The 25,214-nt window shown below is 38.3% G+C and overlaps 1 protein-coding gene across 1 annotated transcript in view; it reads left to right on the top strand.

Moving 5' to 3' along the window:
• Positions 1–23,786, top strand: part of SPHKAP (SPHK1 interactor, AKAP domain containing) — a gene marked incomplete at both ends in the record, with an annotated part of 97,585 nt that extends 73,799 nt beyond the window's left edge. Inside the window, 9 exons of the mRNA XM_080623702.1 lie at positions 2,863–2,922; positions 6,102–6,236; positions 8,972–9,227; positions 9,512–13,235; positions 16,678–16,857; positions 18,744–18,830; positions 20,853–20,905; positions 20,990–21,174; positions 23,643–23,786. Of these exons, the coding sequence (XP_080479828.1) occupies positions 2,863–2,922; positions 6,102–6,236; positions 8,972–9,227; positions 9,512–13,235; positions 16,678–16,857; positions 18,744–18,830; positions 20,853–20,905; positions 20,990–21,174; positions 23,643–23,786 (4,824 nt within the window). The remainder of the gene's footprint in view (positions 1–2,862; positions 2,923–6,101; positions 6,237–8,971; positions 9,228–9,511; positions 13,236–16,677; positions 16,858–18,743; positions 18,831–20,852; positions 20,906–20,989; positions 21,175–23,642) is intronic.
• Positions 23,787–25,214: the final 1,428 nt, after the last annotated feature.

Below are 25,214 nucleotides of genomic sequence, written 5' to 3' on the forward strand. Positions count from 1 at the left end.
ATAATATTTCCTCCCTACAGATTATGAATTAATCTGCAGTGATTTTTTGACTTGTTTTGATGGAAGTGTCTCTAATAATTACTAGAAGCTCATCAAGCAATGCAAGCTAATGAGAATTTAAATTTTATATTACATAAGCAGAAAACAGCAAGAGATTTTTCAGATGGATCTTTTTCTCTTTGAGGACCTCTAGTGAAGTATCTCTAAGAAAAATACCCTCACAGTGAACTTTCCAGAAGGTAGCAGTAGTGCAGAGCCTGCCAGGATGGAGCTGTAGAGTTAATGTAGGATTACAGTAGCCGTTTAGTCCCGTCTCCTGCTCAAAGCAGGGCTAATCTCAAAGCAAACAACAAAACGGAAAAAGTAAATGAGCTCTTCAGTGTCTTTCACCAGTGCAAAACTATTTTTGTTTAAAAGTTGCCTATAATTACAACTGCAAAATCCGCAGAATAGGAAAATGCTAAGAGACAGCATTTGCAGTAGAATAAATCAATGTCAATGGAATTTGATAAGTGTATTTGGAAACTGGATTCAGTACTGCCACATGTTTTATTACAAGTTCATTGGGTTCTGAGGTTCTGAAAATAAAGAAAAGAAAAAGTATATGAAAGAAAGAGAATATTACTTTAAATAATAGGTATTCCTGCTTATACTGTTATTCCTTCTACTGAAGCATTAGTGAGTTATATGCCATCCATGCCTCATGAAAAAGAGATGATGACTTTTTTGGCTGTTCAGAAAAGGCATACCTTTGGGATGGTAGACACTGTCACTAGTAAGAATGTTAGTGTATACCACAGCAAAACCATATACCATTGTACCAACACATAGATAGTAAATAACAAAACAAGGTTTATCAGAGAGTTAAGTGTTTAGTTGGAATGTACATGCGGACACGGCTGCTTCTGCACAGCTTTTTCATGCAGTTTTTGCACTGAATCCAGTACAAAACTAAACCTTACTACTCTGGCATGTGTGCTTGGAAACAAAGTTCCTAAGTAACAGCCCTACTTTCAGTAGAATAGTGAACATGCTTGAGAGGAATAGAAACTGGACCCACACCTTCCAGCATTCCTACCCTGGTTGCTAATTTAATGATTCCCTAAGCAAATGCATCCATGTGTACATGTGGATTCAGAACCACATATCATTGCATGCACTGAGGAAGTACATGTGCAAATCAATAGTGTAATTTTCTAAGTCTTTGTAATAATTACCTGTTGCTGACATGTAAAATGCCTACATGTAAAATAACAGTGGAAAGTAAGACAGTTTTTTTGTCTATATAATTAACTAACATATTTAGGACATTACATAGCTACCACATGACATTGCTAGAGGGCATTTTCAATATTTGAGCTTACAAATTTTTATAACTATTTATTAAAATTTAGCCAGCCACAAAATGCAGATGATAGTGGCTTATCCTGATTCCTGACATTGTCAGGTGGAGAAACATTTTTTCCTATAATTGTAAAAATTTGGGAAAGTATATTTTTTAGTTCATATACAGATGGCATTAAACTCTATGAAAGTATAAAAAGATTTCTTTTTCAGTGGGTTTGTTTTTTTTTTGTTTCCAATGGGAGGTCTGGCTGGATCTTTCCATCTGGTGTGCTGCCTGTTACTGCAGATGGTCATAATCTGTACATATGGTACGTGCATATATAAACTGAAATCAGTGTTGTCTTGGGGTAAAAGCAGGCACACAACAGGAACTTGGATGCCTAACATAAGAATATTTGTGAACGGGATAATTTAGAGCATTTTATTTTTCTAGGGGAAATTTACATAAAATTAGGGAAAAATCATTTACTGTTTGCTGGAAAAGAAATAAAAAATAAATCACTCCACTGTTAAAAGGTAAATTCTGGATCTGCAGTTTATTTGAAATCGAGTCCTGAATCTGTGCCAGGGTTTGGGCTAAATCAAGACAACACCAAACTTTCACAAACTTCTAAAGATATATCTGCAGTGCTCAGAAGTAGGACAGACAGCCTGGGTTTCGAGACCCTACTTCTAACTCGGAAACAAAGCCAGAAGAGAGATTTTCTTATTTCTGAAGATTAGAAAATGGCCCTCCAGTCATGTAAAAAAAACCAGAAAAATAAAGAAGAGAAGTCTTCAGAAATTAAATTGTCTTTGAATCTGAAGTTTCTGTTGAAGTCAATCTGACTATCATCAAAAGGTAGCTGAAACTCATAATGATCAAAGAAGAGGCGAAAGGCCTTGTCATTAAAAATAGCAATTTGCAGTGAATCACAGGCAAACTTGTAAGATGTTCTGCTACCTATCGTAGTGTGCAGTTAGCACAGCTAAAAACTTCTGCTTGCATATTAGCTAGTGAACCAGGTTAAAAAAATTGTGTCCATAAAGTCTTAAACTTCTACTTAGGAAGTTTAGAAAATTAGGGAAAATACTAAACGATGATGTAGGGAAAACTCTAAAGGCAACTCACAATTGGACTTACAAAATATTTAACAAGAAGTGCCTGAAAATCAGAAATTACTGGAAAAGCGAGACATGAAGAATTTATCTGATACACAACCAAATGCATTTTTAACATTTCCCCTATCTTTTCTAATATCCTCTGTATTACAGCTAGTTGGTACATTTGCCCATTTATCAGACAAGCTAACTGCCAGACAGGTAAAGTCACGAATTTTTTTTGTTACTTTTTTCTGCTTTCGTAATATCTACTCTGCTAGTCTCTTTCTTACCTTTCAACCTTTTTTGTGCTGGGAGAAGGCTTCATGTATTCACCTACAAGGCTAAAAAAGGAAAATATATTGACTTTAAAAAGGTTGCTGCCATTCTAATATGACTTTAAAAGCTACTGATTCTTCTTCTCTCTCATTACAGGTTTGTTTTGTGAATTTAGATGCAAACACAGATGATTGCAGCGATGAGCAAGTGAAACAGGTAACAGATTTTAATAACACGCACAGTGTGTCTAGTCAGGATCTCCAGGACCCTCCAATACAAACCCAGATCAAAATTCTAGCCCTAGATTTTTAATCCTTACAGAGAGCAATGCATCAGGAGTCTGAAATTATCTCAATGCCAGGCCATATTTTTTAGGTTTTCTTACTTCAATCCCAGAAATATCTAATGGATTGTTGCAGCCTGTGAGTTTACAGCTGTTATCATGTGAGCGGACTTCTTGCCTGGCCTTGATTTTATCAGAGAAGGTATCAGAGAAGAGCATAGATATATCATGCATCCAATTTTTCAATTTGACATAATATTACATAAAAATAATTTCTGATGTTGCTCCTTCTTACTGCCAAAAAACCTTTGAGAAACTTTTAGTCATTTAGGTCATGTTCAGCTTATTAGTCTTACTCAGTCCAACTGCAAATAGTTTGATTATGTGGTCTTGAGGAGGGTTCTAGATAAAACAGAACTAACTAAAGATGTGTTTTACCCATTTACTGAAAGTTTGGAGGGTGAAAAAAAAGGATTAAAAAAAAAAAAAAGCTTTGTTATTTTACAAACGTTAAGAAAAACTACACCATGGTATGCTATTTAAAATATATGCCATTAGGAAAAAAGTCTGAGGAAGTCACATTTTAAAGATATGGCGACCTGGTCTCAGTTTTGAGTTTACATCATCCTTCACCAATTCATTTTCATTTGGTGTCTATGATCAATACAACAATATGGTTGCAGTATGTGGTAAGAGAACAAAGGTAGGCTCACCTCACAATATCCAGGGAGCTCCTCAGTAAAGCATTACAGTTAGTTTGCCAATACCACTTTTAACTCACAGAGGAACAACCAGACCTGGGACCTTGTCACCTCCTGCAAGTCATTCATTAACAGGAACTGTTTTTCTATGCAGTTTTCTGAATCCCAGATTTATAAAAATTCAGATGGCAAAAATAAATTCAGCTCTTCCAGCAAAATTATTTTTCTGTTGAATCAGCAGGTTAACTGTGCAGAACAGCTTGAGAGATTTAACTTTACTAAACCCGCAGAAGCACTGGTTGTTTTCTAATAAGCAACGGTTTTATTGTTTTTTACAGTGTTTATTAAGGAACAAAAGGTATAACAAGTGATAAGGAAATACCAGGAGTTTCTCCCTCAGTCTTAGAGCTAGATATCTGTAAAAGCCAACTTAAACTAGCTTTACACGGTTAGCCTTTACAATGCCTTGAGATTAAATTACTCCCTCACAAGCAGAAATCACCTGCAGCTGCATAATTTTTACTTATCAACCCTACAACAGTAGTCCATTCACTGCCTGTGCACTCTGCATAGCCCTAAGCTCTTCCTTGACAGCAGAGCCCAGTCAGGTCTCTGCAGTGCTGCACCTCGACATGCTTACAGCTGCCGCTCCCCACCTGGCACATGGGAGGTAGGTAGTGTAGGTAATAAAAATTCACTGCTAGCAAGGTACTGTGTATTCTTCTCTAAGAGGAAACTTGATAATCACAATTTTTGTGTATAATATGCGGTTTGTGTAAGTTCGTTTTGGGTGGAATGAATTTTTATACAACACACTGATGTGGTGAAAGCATTTCATAGAATTTTAAAGATATATTTCATATGAACAACAGCTATGCTAATAACTGTCTCCTAATAGGTACTGTTAGGATTTTGCATTACCCATTGCAATGGGTTAAATTGGGGGGTTTTGCTGTAAAGTAATTGGCCTTCCAGACTTCGCCTTTTTTTATTCTGAACAAAAGTTGTGGAACTGAAGTAAGAGAGAAACAAAATGCTATGTTTACTACATAATAAATCTCATAAATTTGGCAATTTAGGCAGTAGAAAAATAGAGATATGTATAGAACTGTGTATGATAGAAGCTATCATTTGAAAAAAGAAAATGATGAGAACTTCTTCGTATTATACTGAAACATCAGTGAATTGAAGCACTGAATTTAGTCGTGTCAAATACAAATACTTAGACTCATCTGAAGATCACTCTACAGAGAAGTGAATTGTTCCCCAAAACTGAATTAGCTTTGCTAAGACAGAAATTTTTATTATATCTAATTCACTCTGAGGAAGAATAACAGTACAACTTATTATTTTTACCGCTTATTATTTTGAAGATGAAAAGGAAAAAGTGGGATATCATTGAACTGCACAGTAACTAAAGCATATGGCTGGGTGCCAGAGATCTGTATTCCCCTGAATGGCTTTGCCATTTTATGCACTTTTCTAGTGATGGATATGGTATTTACTTCTCCATAAGGCATCATCCTTGATTCCTTGTTCATAAAGCAAGCACAGCTAGATCCTTGGCAGCAAAGAATTGCAAGTACTCTTAGGGTAGGTATTGTATTTTTGGTTTGGTCTTTGTACATGAATGAGCAGATGTCTCCTACACACACTGGGGACTCCCAGCAGTATCATAATATGAATCTCCTGTTACATAGCATCATTGATGTTGTGACTATTACCACTTCCGACTCTAGCAAATACATAACATGTATTAAATTACTGTATCATTACAAATGAAAGGTCATGAAGGTGTCCACTGGAACGGCAAAGAAATGAATATTTCATCTCTGTGTTAAATACCTCCATTATTCCAGGTTTAATATTGCAACAGTTTGATCAGCAATTTTCAGCTAACTTTCCCTTTGGTTTCTTGCTTGTCATACGCTTGGAGGAAAACTGGAAGATCTGCCCTTTTCTCATTACCATGCTTACTAAATCTTTTCTGGTTTAAACAATAACAGGCAGTGTATTCTCAGTCTCTTAGGAACTCACTTGTAATAGAAGAGCCAAGCATTATGGCTTTATGATTATAATCATAAATATAATATATTTATATAAATCTTTATGATTTAGATGCATTAATACGATCAAGCTCTTTAGCACATGACAATGTAAGGGATGAAAGATTGTCTTGCTGCACAGTTGTGTAGAAGTTTATACTATCACCATTGTCTTGCCTGGTAGCTCAAAAGAAAGAATGTGCATTTTAATGCTGCCAGATCCATTTTTAATCAACTCAAAGAAATAAGTTCCACTAAGCGTTCTAAAGGGATGCCTGTAACTGGTATTTCGTTTTGGTATTTATGAATAGAACTGTGCAACTCAGACTTCATTACTTGAAAGAAAATTTATCTTTCACACTACAGCGGTTGATCAGCGTCTCCCCAAATCTCCCCAAACTCATCAGTTCAATGAATGTACAGCCACCAAAGGAAAATGAAATTGTCCTGCTGAGTGGATTAACATCAGGAAACCTTCAGGCCGATTATGAAGTTCCCCAGGTAGGAATCAAACTCATCTTTAAGATTATATCACACCTGTGGAGGATGGATTTGGAAAGTGGAAAAGAGGAAGCTGAAAGCAAAGACTTTGCAGCAGTTTAAGAGATGAGTGTGAGTTTGCAAACATAAATAAGTAAATCTAACAAAATCTTAAGTGTGTGTGGCAGGGCAGTGGATGGGGGAAGTGTATGACACAAATATAGGAAAGAAACCCTGCTATTGCCTTCTAGATCCTTTGGATATCTGGGTTGCAGCTCATAATGCTTTAAGCCATTAGTGGTTGATCCTTCAGTGAATGATCCTTCATTCACCAGAGAAGGCAGGCACTGGTGGCAGAGGTGATTGATTCATAAGCCCAGATTTCAAGAGTAGCAGGAGTCAGGAGGACAGCACAGAACAGGGAAAGGAAAGATACAACACTTTTTCTGTGCACATAACCAGATTGAGGCACAGCTCCTACAGGCTCCCTTTCAAGTGAAGTCTTGCTACTTCCCACTTTTGTTCCCAATCCATCTTCTCCCACACATGCACCTCAGAAAAGAGCTGACGATAGGACTTGCAAATCCTAGTGGCTACTGTAAACCTGAATGTGACAGTGGAAAATACCAAGCTACTTTAACCATGTCAGAGCTAATACCTCATTTAGATTCTGTCAACTTAAAAAGTAATTAATGCATTAACTAAAGCTTAACATTTAAAGGAGCTAAAGGCAAAATTCTCATACTAACTCTTTCACTCCTGTTATTGCCAATTAAATGTTCCCTATCTGTGATCTGGAGGCTGAGAATTCCTCTTACAGGCACCACATAGAGAAAGTAAGGAAACGATAGCATTTGCTGTAGAAAAAAGAAAAAAATAAAAGGCACTGAAATTGACTTGTGTACAAAAGCCTTCATGAAGCAGGTCCTGAAACAGCTGTACGCAAACATCATTGCATTTTATGTTATACCAGGAAGCTGATCTTTAAAAGGAGAGGCTGCCCAGCCACTGAGCTTTCTTGACACTTGTGACTATTGGCTGAATTTAGAAAAATTAAAAAGAAATAAGTGCACAAGCCTGTGGCAGAAACAATGGAGCTCCAAACCCCACTTCCCTAGAGGGGAGCCACTGCAATGCGCACAAGGGTGTTTTGAGGCCCGAATAAGATGACTCAAGTTCCCAAGTCACCCCCACTTCTGAAAGACTGCAGCCATTGACACTGGCAGCCTTCCCAGAGAGACAGCAGGCAAACACAAATGGTTACTGACCGACATTTTGATCTTGTAAGCCAAAGAAAGCTTTGCATTGAGACTGGGTGAGATTTATTGGTCAGATAAGTACATGCTATGTTCGTCCTTACATCTGTTTGGCTTTCCAGAGAATTTCATTTGTAAAGAGACTCACATAGTTTTCGTACAATAATTATTCTGCTCCCCATCAGCCCTTTTCACAAGTACAACCGTGCAAACTGTGGACTGGAGCAACAGCAGGGGAACATTTGATCTAGAGGCTGCATCTGCTTTTAATAACATTTTTCACAGTATGGTGTATGCTGAAGTCGGATTCAGCAACAATTTCTTAGCTGTCTGATCTGTCTTTTCTGGTTTACTTTTAACACACTAATTTATCTGGTTTTCTGTTCAGACACATTTTTTAGGTGGCAAGAAAGTGCAGGCTAACAAAACTTGTTATTCTAACATAATACTCATCCCACTCCCTTTATTACTGATACTTGCTTTGCATTCATTTTCAAAGACAAAAAGTCTAGGATGGGGTTACATTATACTAGATATTGCACAAATGCACAGGGGGTCTAGGGCGTCTTCTGCACAGCTTAAAATATACCGCCTCAATCCCAAGTTGGTTTGGATTCAGGCTCCTTCCTGGGGGCCTGAAGCTAAAGCATAAAATCACAAGCTGCAAAAACTTGGCTTTGCTTCAGAGTACATCCATACCACAAATGTAGCCCCATGCAGAGGTATCAGCTTAGCTCTGTGGTTGTATAAATATCCAACAGTTTTAAAATTAGTAAAATGAGAATAACAAGAGTTCCTTTCTCTTAGTTTTGTTCAATTTTCAATTTAATTGTACAGCTTCTCTGGGTAAGACAGTTTTATTTAAAGGCTTAACACAGTGCCCACTGAAGCCTCATTTCCAGTGGGAGGTTTTACCAGTCTAAAATCATGGAGCTTTGGGCAAATAAGGAGAGAAAGAAGAGCAAAGAAACAAAACACCATTTGAAAACAGTCTGTAGGAACATCTAAAGGTGACCTGCTCTTAACAATCTCACCAGCCAGTACTTACCAGGGTGCCTTTAAACAAACATTGCTATAGAAATTATCCTGAAAAGGAATTCATGCCCACAAACAATTCCCTCAAGGGATAGGTAATACCAGGTGGTATGAGGCCATTAATAACAATATGTCAGGTGGATAAATCTGACATGGCTAAAAGCAAGTAAGTCTGTCATTAAAACACAAAGCTGACTGAAAACAAACAATTTGGTAATTTCAACCAAATAAAGATGCCCCTGTGATACAGCTGAGTTCTCTACTAAAATGCTTGTATAATAAAAGCTATCAAGTCCGAGCAGTCCTATTTTGGCATATATGTAACTGCACACTGTGTTATAAACATCTAAATGACAAATTGTGTTGCACCTTTGCAACAGAACATTCCTAAGATATTTATAGAGAGGGAAGCTTAAAATAAGTTTTTATAATTAAATAACTATTTGAAATTCTTTTCCCCTCCAGTGTCCTTGGCTGGCAGATGTCTGCTTGGTTCAGTGTGCACGGGGGGACAGGAGACACAGCACAAGCTGCATCATTTTTGAAATAAACAAGTTTCTGATTGGACTTGAGCTTGTTCAGGAGAGACAGCTGCAGGTAGAAGCTCATGTCCTAAAGCCTGAGGATGACACAAACTGCTCCGTGTCCTCAATAGAAGAAGATTTCCTCACAGCATCTGAGCACCTAGAGGATGACAACGAGGCTGATGAATGTAAAACTGGTAAAAGCAATGTGACTGAGCATAAATCTGCTATTGTTTCTACTGCAAAACCGCCATGACAATGCTCACATAAATTGTACTTCATGTTAATTCATGCATATATTTGTTTGTAATTTAGAAAATGAATGTCTATTCATATTTTTAAATTGTTATTCAAAGGCAAGGATATATGTTTCTGCAGTAGTTTTAGAGAGCAGTAATGCATTACACAGTTGTGCAGCCGTTTTCATTTTAAAGTTATGGGGTACTCTACAAAAACCAATTTCTTGTTTTCCTTTTAATAGGTCATGAAAAGTTAAGTGTTTCAGAAGCATCCTCAGATGTCAAAAAAAGTAAAGGAAAGGGATTTGAAAATAGCCACTACAGAAAAACCAGGTTGCCATCTATTCTTGAAGGGAATTGCATTAATGAAGATAATGCAGCTACTGGAGTCTTTGAAGTTGTGACTGTTGTGCCTGAAGATGCCATCTTACAACCTGAAGATAAGGCAGACAAGGAAACACTGTGGCAGAAGGAATTAGCTGGAAGAACTACTTCATCTTTTAGTACTAATAATTTGACCAGTGAGGTTGAAAATTCCAATTCAGCACAGGTGTTGGAAGATGTATCTTTAACCAAAATGGTTAAAGAGGAGCTGGGGTCTCTTCATGACTCAACAGCAAAACACAACAGTAAGACAGATGGAGACGATTGTGCAGGTATCAGGAAAACTGATCTCCCACAAGATGAACGGGCAACTACAGGTCAGTATGCCACAAATTTAGCAGAATCTGTTCTGCAAGATGCATTCATTAGACTGTCACAGTCTCAACCCACTTTTAGTGAGGAAGCTGCCGTCAGCATCTCCGTAGAAAGCTCCTGTCAGTCGGAAGACACACCTGTTTCCCGATCATGGAATGAACTTCCAAAGATTGTCATAGTGCAAAGTCCAGACAGTTCTGAGAATACATCTGACTGGCCAGGGTCTGCCTTCCCCAGCCTATGCCACTGGACTGAACCAGAAAGTTCTCCTGAAGTTTCAGATTACTTTGAGGAAGATCATTCAAATGGACACAGCCAGAGTGCACTGGAAGTGGCTCTGGCTTGTGCAGCCACTGTTATTGGAACCATTTCTAGTCCCCAGGCTGCAGAAAAGTTCAAACGGGATCAAGAAGCCACACAGCCTAGCCGTGGAGCAGTTGATAATGAAGAACACACGGCACCTTCACAGCTACTTGACTGTGCTGGCACAGAATATTCATTTCCGTCTGCACTGTGCGGCATGACTCAGGTAGCAAGTGCTGTAGCTGTTTGTGGTCTGGGGGAAACAAAGGAAGAGAAGTACCCTGCTACTTCGAGTGGACTTCTGTCTGCTGCTCAGACTTCTGCAGCCATTACTCTACATTGCAGCATAGCTTTAGGAAGCAGCATGGAGAAACTGAATTATAGCATTGCAGAGGCACTTCTCAAAGAGGCATCAATAATTTTGACAAAACCCAACATATACAAAAATGTAGGGCATTTTATGGAATCTATAAATGGAAAAATTATTGAAACAGCAGCAAGACCACAGATTCCACACACTAATGAAGTAATCAGAGATGAACTTGCACAAAACTTATCCAATATTATTCTACGACATTCTATAGAGGAGGCTAGGAAAAGGAGGCAGCTACATCCCTGTTCAGAAAACTGCTCAAGTACACAAGATGTGTTCATGGAGACTGCAAATGAGTTGCTTTTTAATATAGTATATTTCACTTTCAAGAAGATGAACAACATAACACAAGTTGAAGAGTGTTCTCCTCTCTTTTCCGCAGGGACAAAGACAGAGAAAGTAACAAGAGCAGAAGGATGGTCAACACAGGCAACAAAACATGAAACTTCACATGGCCCCCTTGATAGCTCTGCTGTTAAAACATTTGGTACATCCTACAGCACTAGTTCTAGCAAAGATCTTGTAAATGTCACTACTAGGAAAAGTAATATGAAAGATGTAAATATCAAGGAAACTGCTCCACTAGATTCAGAACCAACAAGTAGAGCTACAGGGCATAATGCACTTGTTGCAAAAACATCTCCCAAGAAAAGATACCTGAAAAGAACCACACGAGACTGCTACAAATCCCCAAATCAGAGTAATAATAATCATCAGAAGAAAGACTACAGATCATTTTCAGATAGAGAAAATACCTTTGCAAACAATGAATGCAAGCATGGTGTTCAAGAACAGTTGTCTTCTGGTACCGTCACGAATGCAGAAAACCAGGCCAAGTGTAAGTCTGATGCTGTGCTAAATAATGATGTCCAGGTTAGCTTGTCTTTACTAGGAAATCATGTCTTGCTTCCTTCACAGCCTGTGCTACAGGTGAAACATTCAAGGGACAAATATTGTATAACAGATTTTGCAGAAGAATTGGCAGAAACAGTTGTCTCTATGGCAACAGAAATAGCTGCCATTTGTCTTGAAAATTCAAATGGAAAGCAACCTTGGTTCTGTGCATGGAAGAGAGGTAACGAATATCTGGTGACCCAGAGTTTATCTTGCAGAACCATGAAAAGGAAAAAGGAAACCCATGCTAATGGTTCAGTTGTTCGGAAGAACAGGGCACCTAGACTTAGTGAGATCAAAAGAAAAACAGATGAGCATCCTGAGCTAAAGGAAAGATTGATGAATCGGGTAGTAGATGAATCTATAAGCCTTGAGGACACACCAGACTCAGTCAATATCTTTGCTAATGAAGTGGCTGCCAAGATCATGAACCTCACTGAGCTCTCCATGGTTGATGGCATCTGGCAAGGTCCAAACCACCCCAGGAACAGGCTGCACTGTGAAAGATGGAGCCGAGCCAAAGCCTCAAGCTGTGAGAGCATACCTGAGGAGGACTCGGATTCCAAAGCCTCTTTCAATACCCTAGGCCTCATGAACGCCTTTGGCCAACCTGTCAGCCAGACAAGTTCTGTCTCAAAGCAATCTAGCTGTGAAAGCATTACAGATGAATTTTCAAGATTTATGGTGAACCAGATGGAAAATGAAGGAAGAGGTTTTGATTTATTACTAGATTACTATGCAGGAAAAAATGCAAACAACATCTTAACTTCTGCTTTGCAACAGGTAGCCAAGAAAAATGGCCATCTTAATGTCAGACCAAGTTGCCCATCCAAACAGTCCAGCACAGAAAGCATAACAGAAGAATTTTATAGGTATATGCTAAGAGAAATAGAAAAGGAAAATAAAGATAACTTATCTTCCCCTCGGAATTCAAAAGACTGGTGTGGCAGTTTGCTATCACCCTCTCTACGATCACCTTTTTGCTTTAGGCAATCATCAGTGCCTGACAGCAGATCATCAGGTTCTAGACTAACAGTTAGTGTCCCAGTTAAGGCAAATTCATTAGATGGATTTGCCCACCATCACCAAGATTCCTTAAGTGTACAGCCAGTTAATACAGTGGCTTCTTCCGGTCTTTGCAAGTCTGACTCATGCCTGTACCAAAGATGCAAGACTGACCAGATAACAGATATGCTGATTCACGAGACATGGGCAAGTTCTATTGAATCTCTAATGCGCAAGAACAAAATCATAGCAGATGAGGCAGAGGCAGACCAGTTTCACAGTGATTCCCCACCACATGTGGAACAATATGCAAACAGACTGGCTGCAAATATTGTTGAAAGTGGTAAAAATTTAATTGTTGTCCAGCAGGATTCTTTTGATTATACAAGCCAAGAACGTGTGATGGACAGCAAACATCCTCAAAGCACAACTCAGACTCAATCAAAACCCAAAAGGGATGGAGTAAATTTGGGTGAGAAAAAACAGCATATGAAGAACCCTGGATGCCTCCCTGCAAGTCAGTATAGGGAAGTGCCTTTAATTCAGGTAGAAACTGATCAACGAGATGAGCCAAATAAAGGCTCAGAGTCCTTCATTTCATGTAGCCCTTCTGGAAAGGAGCATCAAAGCAAAGAAAAGCCTCCAGAAGCTTTTGATGGGAAACACACAGTTTCCAGTTCCCTACTAAATAGGTAAGTGACAAAACAGTAAAATCAGCACATTGCTTTTGAGTTTGTTTCAATTTCCCAGTAAAAATCATTTTGATAAAAGAAGATAGGAGGAGAAGCACTTTCAAAGAAATAAAAGAAAGAAAGTTATGACTACAGGTTTCTCATGGCATAAAAATCACCCAATCATACATCACAGTGCCAGTTTCTGGAGCAAAGTTACGTTGTACATGACAACATGCTTCCAAGATTCAAATCCAATACTGCAGAGACAAGTAAGTTGTCTCTCTAAAATTGTTTAAGTCTTCCATAGTTTAGACAGGAAAGATGGACAAAGTTTGAACTTCAATTTAACACTGACAGAAGATAGTGGAATTTGACCTCTGCTGTAGTTCTCTGCTATGCTTGTTCATATAACTAATGCTTTGCATACCTGGAAACAAGACTAGATTTTTGAGACCTTGAAGTTCAGCTTTGTGTTTACAGTCTGGAGATACAAGTAATAAAAATTCTTTAGTGGAAGAAATAAAATAGTAATTAAAAACACCCCTCACCTGCTTTAGTTCAAGACTTCTCTGGTAGAACTTAGATAGAGAAAATAATAAAATTTCATTTTATTACATAATGCAAATATAGAGGATTGCTGTGGATGCTGAGGTTAAGAGCAAGACTCTCTCTCAAGACATTGCTTGTTTTTAACTATACTTCGCCATGTGTGTTACTTTAATGGTATCTAAACTGCCAGCTCACGTTCCCTATTAGTGGGTGAACAATCCAACGTTTGGTGAATTCTGCTGCTCGAGCTTGATCCAGGAGATGTCAGACTTGTGCGAAATCTTCCTGATTTCCTATTCAGCTTTTATCCAAACAGTTTTGCTTATTCCACTTGCCCTTAGTCATCATGCTTGTAGTGAGCGTGGGTAATGCCCTTCCCAAATCTTCATTCCCAAAGCCAAGCCATCATCATCTAAACTGCCAATCACTTGGATCACTTCAGCAACCTATTATCTCAGAGTGCTTGACAGAGTGCACGTGCTAGTGTTAGAAACCATTTTGCAGCTCATTTTATTCTATGAATGCTCTGTTTTGGCTTTTGACAAAGCTCTGGTGGAAGTGAGAAAGCAGGTACTTCTCCTGTGTATGGTGGCGATTAAGTGGACAATTATCATACTGTCACTGCTCTTTCATACTGACTGTCCCCCACTAACCTTTCTCTTCCTTTAAATGCAAATTGCTTTCAGTAGGATACATTTAGAAATGTACATGTCTGGAATCTTGACTTTTATTTTCACACAGTTTAAGAGCCCTTTAATAGCTTTTCCTCTGCTTTTGCTGAAGAGCTCCTAAAGCAACTACGGGAAGTTTGAAGCATTAGGATTGGTAGGGCAGAATTAGTAACCAGAGGCTACACCTACGTGAGTATTTCAGTGCAGTTCTGAATCAACTTGTCTTCATTTCCATGCATTGGCTTTCTTTGCATCATGCAATGCAGATTTCTTTTAAAGGATTCTCAACTAGAAGCTGCACAAGTGTGTATCAGATGTTCTCATAACCCTACCAGGAAGGAAAAGCTTCCAGTGTTTCTTCACACAGATTTGAATTGCTTGTGGCATGGATGTCTGGACCAAGTCTAGACTAAAGTAAAAACCTAAAGATATATGAATAACATAGATAGAAAAGCATGAGCACCAGTTGCTTTGATCCACTCCTACCACATGAAATTACTTACTAGTGTAGATATAGGCACATAGGGCTCCAGGCAAAACATTGAGCAGATATATAGGCAACTAGAAAAAAAGAAGGGGGAAGGGATGGAAAGCTGTGCAGGCCTGGGGAAGAGGTCTTCAGCAAGGAAAAAAATATTAAAATAGTTGTTTCTTGTATGCAGGCAGCGCAACAGACCCAGTCCTGTCACAGTTATACAGAAACCATTCCAACTGACTGTTCAGACACAGGGAACTGTCAGTTCAAATCATTGCTAGTCTGAGATGTAATTGCATAATGAATCAAACACAACCCAAAATGCCATGTAACGACGCCCACAAAAATCTCTCATATTTTGGAATAAGCAATATGTGCTACATGCCCTGTATTAAAAATTTGAGTAATACCTGCAACCTGGATGCTCAGTTACCACAGATGCCTAGTTTTGTACCTGAGGGATCAGGGATGACAGGCATAGTTATTTGACAGATGCTGACTGCTTGGAAGAGCAGAGGCCCCCAGGTAAACAGGCCCTTTTCTCCCTGTACAGGAGGCTGCCTCTCTCTCTAGCATCCAGCATTCATGCAGCAACTTCTCAGTTGTCACTAGAGTGAGGGCCGGACAAAAGGAAATGTCCAAAATGATATTGTCTCAGTATATTCTTAAACAAATTAATTACTTGGGAGCAGTAGAATTTTTGGGGTGATCTCTTGCTCCAATTGCAGACAGGGTGCCTCAGCCATTACTGTAAATGAAAGTCGGAAGGTGAGAAGTCTGGAGGGATCCTGAAGAGGGTTGCCAGTACACATTACATTGTCTTAATCACACAGCTGCAAATGCAGACCATCCAGTAAATTTAACAAAACGACGGCTTTGCATTAACTGCTATTCTGATGCTGCAATTATATAACTAGCATCCAAAAAAGGGAGTTTGGATTATAATATACTTTCCCATCTACATATCAAAAGTCTTACAGCAAGTACCACAAAGTCCAGTTTGGCTCTGAAAAGTTACTGTAAATATAGTTTTTATTTTTTGTTCATGTGTTTGTGGGAGTGTACAGAATTGTACAGCATTAAGCCACAACATCTCTTAACCCTGTATTTTCTAAGCTCAGTCTAGACCTGTGTATGCAGTCTGGTTTCTGACTACCTGCTGCACACTTATCTAGAAAAAAAATACTTTGTCCTTCCCCAGTCTAAGCATTGGATCCTAAAGAATACAGAAGCCTAAGAATCATTAGTGGTTCACAACCCCCACCACCTTCATACTTTTACTTCTAGACTTCTTTTGGATCTGTAATGTTAACAGAGTAGAAAACCCTGTCAAGAACCCTATCAAGAAACCTATTCACCCATTAGTAAGACAGGGAATTAGTGCCAAGATATATTTCCAAGAAATGCTGTCATACTGTGCTAACATATACCACATATTTCAATCACTGAAATGACTGAAGTGCACTAAGCAACAGGCCTATGCAGTGAGCAGCTCTTCTGTGCAGGTTAAAACTTTTTTATGCATATTTCAGTATAAGGTTTACTAGGTTTTGTGTTTGCTTATAGCAGTCATAAGATCTTTTTTAAGAGCCTCTCAGACCATATGCTCAACTGGACTTTATGCATAAATTATAAGCCTGTCCAGCTTCTTGCATCTGTATAATGTTGTGGCTTGGTTGATTTTAATGAGCAGCATTGCCTGAAGATTGATGGTACCGCTTTGTTTGCCTGTATTATCAATGTGCCTTCCTTATCACCCTACCAGCAACAGTTCTCAGAGCAGATCAGATGCTGAAATCATAGGAGAGACAAAAACAGCTGAAGAATTTCCAATCCACCTCAGCAGCAGTGAAGAAAGCACTGGCAGCTGGTCCCAGCTAGCTAATGATGAGGACAATCCTGATGACACAAGCAGCTACTTACAACTCAGCGAGAGATCTCTGAGGTACCCATATTGTCTGTTCTCAGTATAAAATATGAGCTAATCAACCAGACCAATGATATGGCTACCACGTATCAGGAATGAGGCTCAACAGCTTCAGATTTATTCAGAATACTTTAAAGAAAACCTAATAACTGTGTTCATCTCCTTAATTAAAAAAAAAAAAAAAAAAGAAAATATTAGCCACATTTTGGTTCTCAGCAGGATTTTTTTTTATTGTAAGCAGCTAGATTCAGACAAAGAGAAAATTTCCTGCCACCACTCCGGTGTCTCAGTCCTACAGTGAAAGGGCCATTGGACAAGCTAATTGTTGCAGTCTTTCCTTTGATGTATTTGCTATTTGCATAATGTTTTTTTGGCATTTCCTTAGCTGAGATTGATGAGACTAATATTCCCACCACTTATCTGTACACCAAGAAGAGCAGAGATAGAGCCTTGATATGCTTAGAATGGCACAGGGAAGCAGATTAACAGAGGATGACAGAGTTCTCCTTGGGTAGGCATAAATTCCAGAGCTCCCATCGCAGTGTGCTGCTTTTTGTTCCTATTCAAGTCAGGACATGCGTTTACAAACATTATCTAGTCCTTAGAGTTTGTATAAAGTGATGTTAGCTTGACTTCAGCCCTTTCATGACTTCAGATTGAGCAAGTTTTTTTCTTAACATGCTCTTAGATTAGGTTTTAAAATACCGTAAAGTATTTACATCTTTCTCTTGTGTATCAAAATAACAAGGAAGGAAGACACTATAGAAATGAGCAAAGAAAAGAAAGAGTCTCTGTCAGAGAGCACTGTTGGATAGCTGAAAAAATAGTGAGCCAAACCTGTCAGTGCGGGTGAACGTTCATGCCATCATTATAGTATCAACCTTTAACAAAGTTCTTGATCTGAGAGAGCTAATGTATTGTGCCTCTTGGCTTTGCACTTAAACAGAAATTGCTACAGCAAGTCTGAATGCATGGCATTCTAACACTGACTCGGAAAAACCTGATGGGGAAAAGAGCTAATCAATCTTTCTAATGTAAGCAAAAAAGACTATTAGTTGTTTTTTTGGTAAAAATTAAGCGGTTCAGGTTCACTTGCTCATGGAACTGGTTTGTGCTAATTCACTTGCAGCCAGCAAATTCACAACCTGTTCACAAGACTAACACACTATCTGCATAAACGTTCACCATCAATTTTATAATGATGTTATAAAGTGAACTGGTACTATTTTTCCAAAACATTCTCAGACATCATACTTCATCCTTATGAAAAAGCCAAGGAGAATACTTTTTCTTGTTACTGGTCCCAGTGAGCACTGGCTATAACCAAAATCTGTCTTTCAGAGTAGTCAGAAACATAAAGGGCTGTCACTGTACCAGCGGGTTCCATCAGATCCCTGATAGTATTTGAGGTATGAGATAATACACTGAAACTGTTGCTGGGTGACCTATGGAGTCACCCAATAGGTAAGTACTATGACAGTCAACGAAATGCCTTGCTATAACTCACCATGTTCAGAGGTATCTGAATCTCTGCAGGTTTTTCCAGGACATCTCCATACCTGGTAATCCTTTTCAAGGACTCACACAGACTGCTTTTTTTTTTGAGGCCAAACATTCATTGCATAAGGCATTCACAAGAAGATAGTCCACTTTTTTTATTTCCTCCAGTTTAAAGCATCACTTGGTACATGCTCTAACTATTTTTATAAAAGCCTCATTATTTTGAGCAGATTAGTGTGCTTCATTCTGGGAACCACTTGCTGAGTGGAATGGATTTTGTGGAACTCTGCATAACAGAGGGCACCTCTTCATTTTGCTTTGTACATAAGTAAATTACTAAAAAGATGTATGGGAACATATTCAGTACAGCTTGGCACTAATAATCTAAACTTTTGCTTTGTCAGCAATGGTAACAGCAGCACTACTAGCAGTCTTGGCATTATGGACCTGGAAATTTATCAGGAGAACGTGCCATCTTCTCCTACGATTAAGTAAGTAGTCACTGAAGTGAGATTTGATGTTTAGTCCAACTTTAACTGCAAAACATTTACACCATCTAAAATGTGCCAAGCCCTGCTTTGCACCTGCTGCTGAGCCTGCTGTTAGCTTCAGAAAAAGCACATGAAGGTTTCTGTGCAGAGTGATAACACTAGAGAGTGAAAGAGTACCCAGGAAAGTTCACCCAGGCAGATCTCTCAAAAGAGCATGAATCCACCAACTTCTCTGACTAAAAGACAGTTTTCTGTGGTATGGGCTTCTCATTGTGTTAACTTTCTTGTCCCAGTAACTTCAAATATTATCAAAACCACTGTAACCACAAGCAAGGTCAAGCAAATTATAATCTGTTAAAATAAAAGGAAAAGAATCTGATAGCATTCTTTCAAATAACAATAGTAATTTGGCCCAAAGTACATCTTACCTATTGTTTCTGGGCATGTTTCTCCTGAGCATGCAATTAACTTATCAAGAGATGTGTAAGTACCTACTTAAAAGATTCTGGCACCCTGAAACCTGGTATAACGTGCCAGCTGGTGAATGTCACAATGTAGTCAGGGCATGGTCATTGCAGAAGTGTATAGACCATATATCAAACATTGAACATGGGATCTTTGTGAAGTCAGTGACATCAGAAAATCCTCACAGCTTGCTACCAGGTTGTACTACAACTGCCTTGCTTTTTCTGTAAAAGGTTCTTTCTTTTTGTAAGAAATCTGGGTTTTCATATTTCTGTAGTTATGCGCATTCTCTCTCAGCTGCCGATTTGTAAAACATTTTTAAAACATTCCAAACTTTACAGTAGACAGTGATACCTCCTGCATACATTCCTAAAGGTGACTCCTTTCCCTAAAATTTCTGAGGAGCAAAGTGACAGATTTTTGGCTCCCCTCGTTAGCTTTCAAGAGCTATTCTCAGCTGTTAGCTGATAGCCATGAGAAGCTTGTACTTCCATAAATCAAAGTCAAGGCACAGAATGCATCTGCTGTTCAAACAGAAAACTGAAAAAAGCCTGATGGGAAGGAAGTAATTAAGCACCTATGATTCTAAGTCATGACAAACCATACTGCCATTTTATTCTTTCCTCACATCTTGCAGGAACCACTACATGAGAATATATAATCTTGATTCTTTGAAGCCTTTGGGGAGATTCTGAAATCTTGTGAATGAGGGTGGTAAAGAGGTTGAGAAAGAGTAGTGTCCTATGCTAGAAACAAAATCTTACACCTGCAGCACTCCCCCTGATTGAGGGCAGGATGGGACAGTCTGGAAATGTGTACTGCAAATGCTATCCCTCCGCAAATGATGAAACAAATGCAAGAGCCATGACAGCAGTAATGAATTTGCAGTCCCTTGATATATATATATATATATATAAGCATGGATATCGTGTTCAGAAATGGAAGCTGAAGCAGTGACTACATGCTTGGAGTTTGTTTCCTGTAGTTTAGGAAAGAGATGGTACACAAGAAATTAAGATCTTTGGAAATTTTTACAAGGTATAAACAGAATTTGTTTACCCAAACAGCAAATACATTTAAAAACAGCAGTAGTTGAAGTGATTGATAGTTATGATTGTGTTTAATTATGAAAGATAAAAGTTGAAAGCAAAGCTAGAGAGGATTCAGCCAGGGAGTATAACACTGCAAAATGTAGACATTGGAAGTTCAGTATTTCCGTCCAGGTTCTGAGATCTGCTGCATCTTATCATAATGTCATTTACTTGTCATTATGAAAAATATAAAGATCCGCAGATCCTGGTGAAACACAATACACAGCACAACCATTACAAGTACTCTATCCTATTACAGTAAGAATGATGCAATTCCCATAGCTTTTTCTGATTTACAGATAAAAATAAATTAAATACATTCAGCATTTCATTATTCCATCCTATGTAACTTTTTTCTTGCAGTTTTCTAGGTTTTACATTGAGGGAGAAGTTTATCCATCATGAAGCAATGTTGTAGACTGTTCCTAAATATCACTAATAAGCTTTGTTGTTGTTTGTTTCTAAGTGAATTAATAGAAGAAAAGGTTTTCCTTAAAGAACAGACAGAAAATACAGAGGGTAAGTTGAACCATATCGATTGACGCATACAATCAGAAGTTAACATGAGTAATTGCACAGTAACTGCTGGGATTATTTTTCCAGAAAGTACTTCTGGGCTTTCAGTGGGAACAGCTAATTGTCAAAAGGACCTACTGGTGATAAACTTTGATCTGGAACCAGAGCATCCCGATGCAGAGCTGCGAGCCACCCTGCAGTGGATAGCCGCTTCTGAACTTGGAATTCCAACCATCTATTTTAAGAAATCTCAGGAAAACAGAATTGAAAAGGTAGTATTTACAGAACTGGGCATACTATTAATTCATTTTAATCACAATAGTTATTATGACTTCTTGAAGGTAGTGAGCTTAATGGAAGATGCAAAAACATCATTACAGCAAGATGGCAATGCTACTGTCTATTACAGAAAGGGAAGAAAGGATTAAATGTGTCAGAATTGAAGGTATGTTAACTAATAGATTGTCCATGGCACAAGAAGCAGTAGCACCATGAGACCTTCTCCAAAGCCTCTCTAACATACTTTGATGAATATGTTTACTTTTTCAATGATGTGTTAAGTATCAACACCCAAGTCAGAATTAACAGAGAGCCCTTTATGTGGCTGCACTTGAAGGGCTGCAGATGGCTTACACAGAGTTTAAGCATGTAGCTTAAAAATCACTTGCGTGTGGGCAAGGTTCTGCCTTGCCTGCCACACAGATTAGGGCAGCCTCAGGCAGGTCGGAACTTGTGCCTGGCAGTCATTAGATTGTTACAGCTGGGGATACAGCAGGGCATCACAGGGGCCTTTGGCCAAAAGCACTGGCTTTATAGTCACTTTGTGCTCATAGAAAAGGATTGCTTGTCACCAGGGAATGGGCCCGCTGCCCAAGTGTACAGAAGAGACTAACTGCAAAATACAGAAAGCTAACCTCTATTAGCTCAGGTCCACTGTCTAGAATAACAAGATTATGAGGCTTCTGCACCAGAGCTGATGGAAAGTTCAGAGGAGAGGTAGGATGGACCTAGCTGTGTAGGCATACCCTTGTAGTATCTGCTACCCTGAGAGACAGTTTTAGCGCAGACAGTGACCAACCAGTGTTTCCAGTGGAGCCGTATTTGCAATCACATCTGTTACTTGGAAAATTGAGCTAAAAATTAAAATACTTTGCTTCATTGTATGAAAATTATGAAGCACCTTCCCTGGCTTAACAATAAAGTGTTATGTATGCCAGTACCCTTTTGCTCCTGCTCACGAGTAGCTCAGCTTCTGCCATTTTGAAAGCAGACATCTGATTACAGAGAGAGGCAAACAGACACAGACTACTAGAACCAAGAGACCTCTGAGGTATTAGTCTGAGCCAGAGCAACAAGAGCAACACTGAAGTCCAAAATGGTAATAAGAAGTGCAGACTGTTCCTATTCCTGAATGATTCATTAAGTGCTCCACTGTGGATAACCCCAAATGACACCCACAGTATTTCAGGAACAACCGGAACAGCCCCATTTCCAAGGTCAGCAAGAGCAACTCAAGCTTTATGGCTTTCAAAAAGCGTCCTAGAATTCCAATCAATTAATAAAAGAAAAAGTATTACAAATCAGTATTTTGGTCTTTTATGGGAAGATCATTTTGAGTAGCAGAGATATTGTTTGATTTTCTTGAGTACATGCATTTGGGAATCATAAACATAATTTAAAATACATTCAGCAGCAACAGTCCAAATTGCATCTAATTAAAGAAACAGCTGTCAGCTTTACCCATGTGCTTTGGCAAACAGCTAATTCAATTGCAAAAATACACTAGAGAATAATGAAGCACATCCTGCCTACAACAGTGCTTTTGGAAATCACGTGCCTATTAAATATCATTAAAATACATATTAAAAGTTTAGGCTTCAGTATGTAAATAGCAAACAGCTACACTAACTAGAGACACAATATTTTCTTGTGCGGTTTAAAACTGGAATAATAGAAGGAGCAAGCTAATTAGATATTGAGTGTGAATTTCAAAGAAATTAAAAGATTTTATTTTCATTTATGTGCTTCAGGAAAAAAAATGGGACCAGATGTATGACACTGTGAAGCCCTTTCTTAAGTATAAAGTGGACAAAATTCAGGATTTTTTTACAGCTGCATAAGAAAATATATTTAATCTCTGATTGATCTGGAAGTTGAAATCAAATACAGATACTTTCTGTGATTCAACAACAATTGTAACAAACATCTTCTTGTGACAGAAGTTTACCCAGAATTTCCTCTCACCAGTACTATGTGAATATTTAATACACTATTGGATGGATATGTGGAAATCCAGAAAATTATGTACAAATTAAAATTAGCAAATGCTAAAGAAGCGGGATTCTTCTTTTTTTTTTTTTTTTTTTTTTTTTTAATTCTTCAAACTGGATAATCACACTTCCATTCTTTTCACAGTGAGTTGTTGATAACAAGGAAAGTTGCGATCCTTTACCAAGCTCACTCTCACTGTTCTTAATTTCATTGCAATAAATAAGAAATAATTGTTGAGGGCAGCTCACCTGGAAAACATCAAGATGTGGCCAGTCTTTGGGGAGCTATAGAACTTCAGCAATGAAATTTTATAAATAGAAAGAACCTGTGTGTTGCTGTGTAAAGAACTGTGCCCACTCCCAATCACAGAGGTGCATTTTCAAAGGATGGTTTGTGTGCATCAATTTCACAAAACATTAGCAAAGCATTAAGCAAATCCTGAATGTGTTTTGTTTTGGTTTTTTATTAGTTTTCAGATGTTGTGCAATTAGTTCAACGGAAGTCCTGGAAAGTGGGGGATATCTTTCATGCCGTGGTGCAGTACTGCAAGCTCAGTGAGGAAGGCCAAGTGGTGACACCAAGCCTGTTTGATTGGCTTCTCGAACTGGGTTAAGAAAGTTCAACCTGTTCAGCATTTTTGTTTTATTCCAATTTAAATAAGCAGTGGTTTGTGTAATGCTCTGATTTCTGAATGTCACTGAATAAAATGAGCAAAGATATACAAACTCTAGAGAAACAGCACACAGCTGTTCCAGAACTGAAAAAGCTAAGTGAAACCAAGGTGTATTGTGTCTTTCTGTATCATGAGGGGCTCATGACATATTGTGCTATAGGGTGTACTGTACCAGAAGGGGATGGATTTTTTTAGTCTTCTGAATTAATGGACTATACAGTAAAGGCTTAATTAAATGTCTAATATATTCCACTTTTCATCAGCTGGTTTAAATCAGCCAAAATGGGATAGTACATAAACATTCAGTTTTTAATTGCCAGTATTTTTACAGCTTAACTATTAGAACCAGAGTGTGTTCTAAGATGCCTAGAGATGCACAAATCCCTAGATAAATAATCCTTTCTTTTTTTTTATCCCCATAGACTAAGGGGTTAAAAACTTTTGAACACTTAACTTGCAGTTAGTCAACAAACTAAAAAGCTGCTGAAAGCACATTTTAATTTCTTTCCATGTGATTCGCTTCCATAACCATTCCCAATTCCGGTCTTCTTCTCAAGGAAATAAAGTCTAACTCTCAGTTACTACCCTTAAAAAAAGTCTCCTTTTCACTTGGAGGCAGTGCGGTTCAGCATAGCTACACATAGTACGTCCCTGAACACAGCTCTGCAAGCCAAGGCAGCAGGTTTCTAAGCTCTGTCCTGCTTAGAAGGACCATGTCCTCGCATGACCTTGGGCGAGTCATTTCACCTCTGTGCCTCGGTATCTCTACCTGGTGAAAGGGAGTAACGATGGTACGATTGTTACGTGAAGTGCTTCTATTTAAAGCACTATGTAACATGCTACGTATCAGTTAAAATCAGTGAAAAAAAATCCTATTTTTATTTTAATTTAACCACATAAATTGTTACTAAGGTGAAAAAAATGCATATTTGAATACAGTACCATCTCATAAAAATCTTAGTGTTAATTTTTGTAACCTCCAAGAAAGCAAAATGATTGTTAGAATTTCAGCGGACATACTTGTTCATTTTGGATATAAGTGTTTGGACTATATGTGATAGTTCACATTACTGTAAGATTTATATAACTGATAAAATAATCTATGGTATCGTCTTGTTGAGATGATCTGTTAGTATCATGCACTCAATGATGCATTCTCTTGATTCTGCCAAAGAGACTGGTTTTGAATTTAAAGGTAATTGTATTTATCACATCAGAGCTCTTCTATTATTTGTTTCTTTAAAAATAGTTGTCTTTCCTCTCTCTCTACCTAAATAGCCTAATAGAAAACATGCCTGCTTTTCCCAATAAAATATTTAAGAGATGTTTTATTTTCCATATAACAGTATATGCTTCTGTAATATTTCT

This window comes from Psittacula echo, assembly GCF_963264785.1.
Source record: "Psittacula echo genome assembly, chromosome: 7".
In the NCBI taxonomy this organism is placed as follows: Eukaryota; Metazoa; Chordata; class Aves; order Psittaciformes; family Psittacidae; genus Psittacula; species Psittacula echo.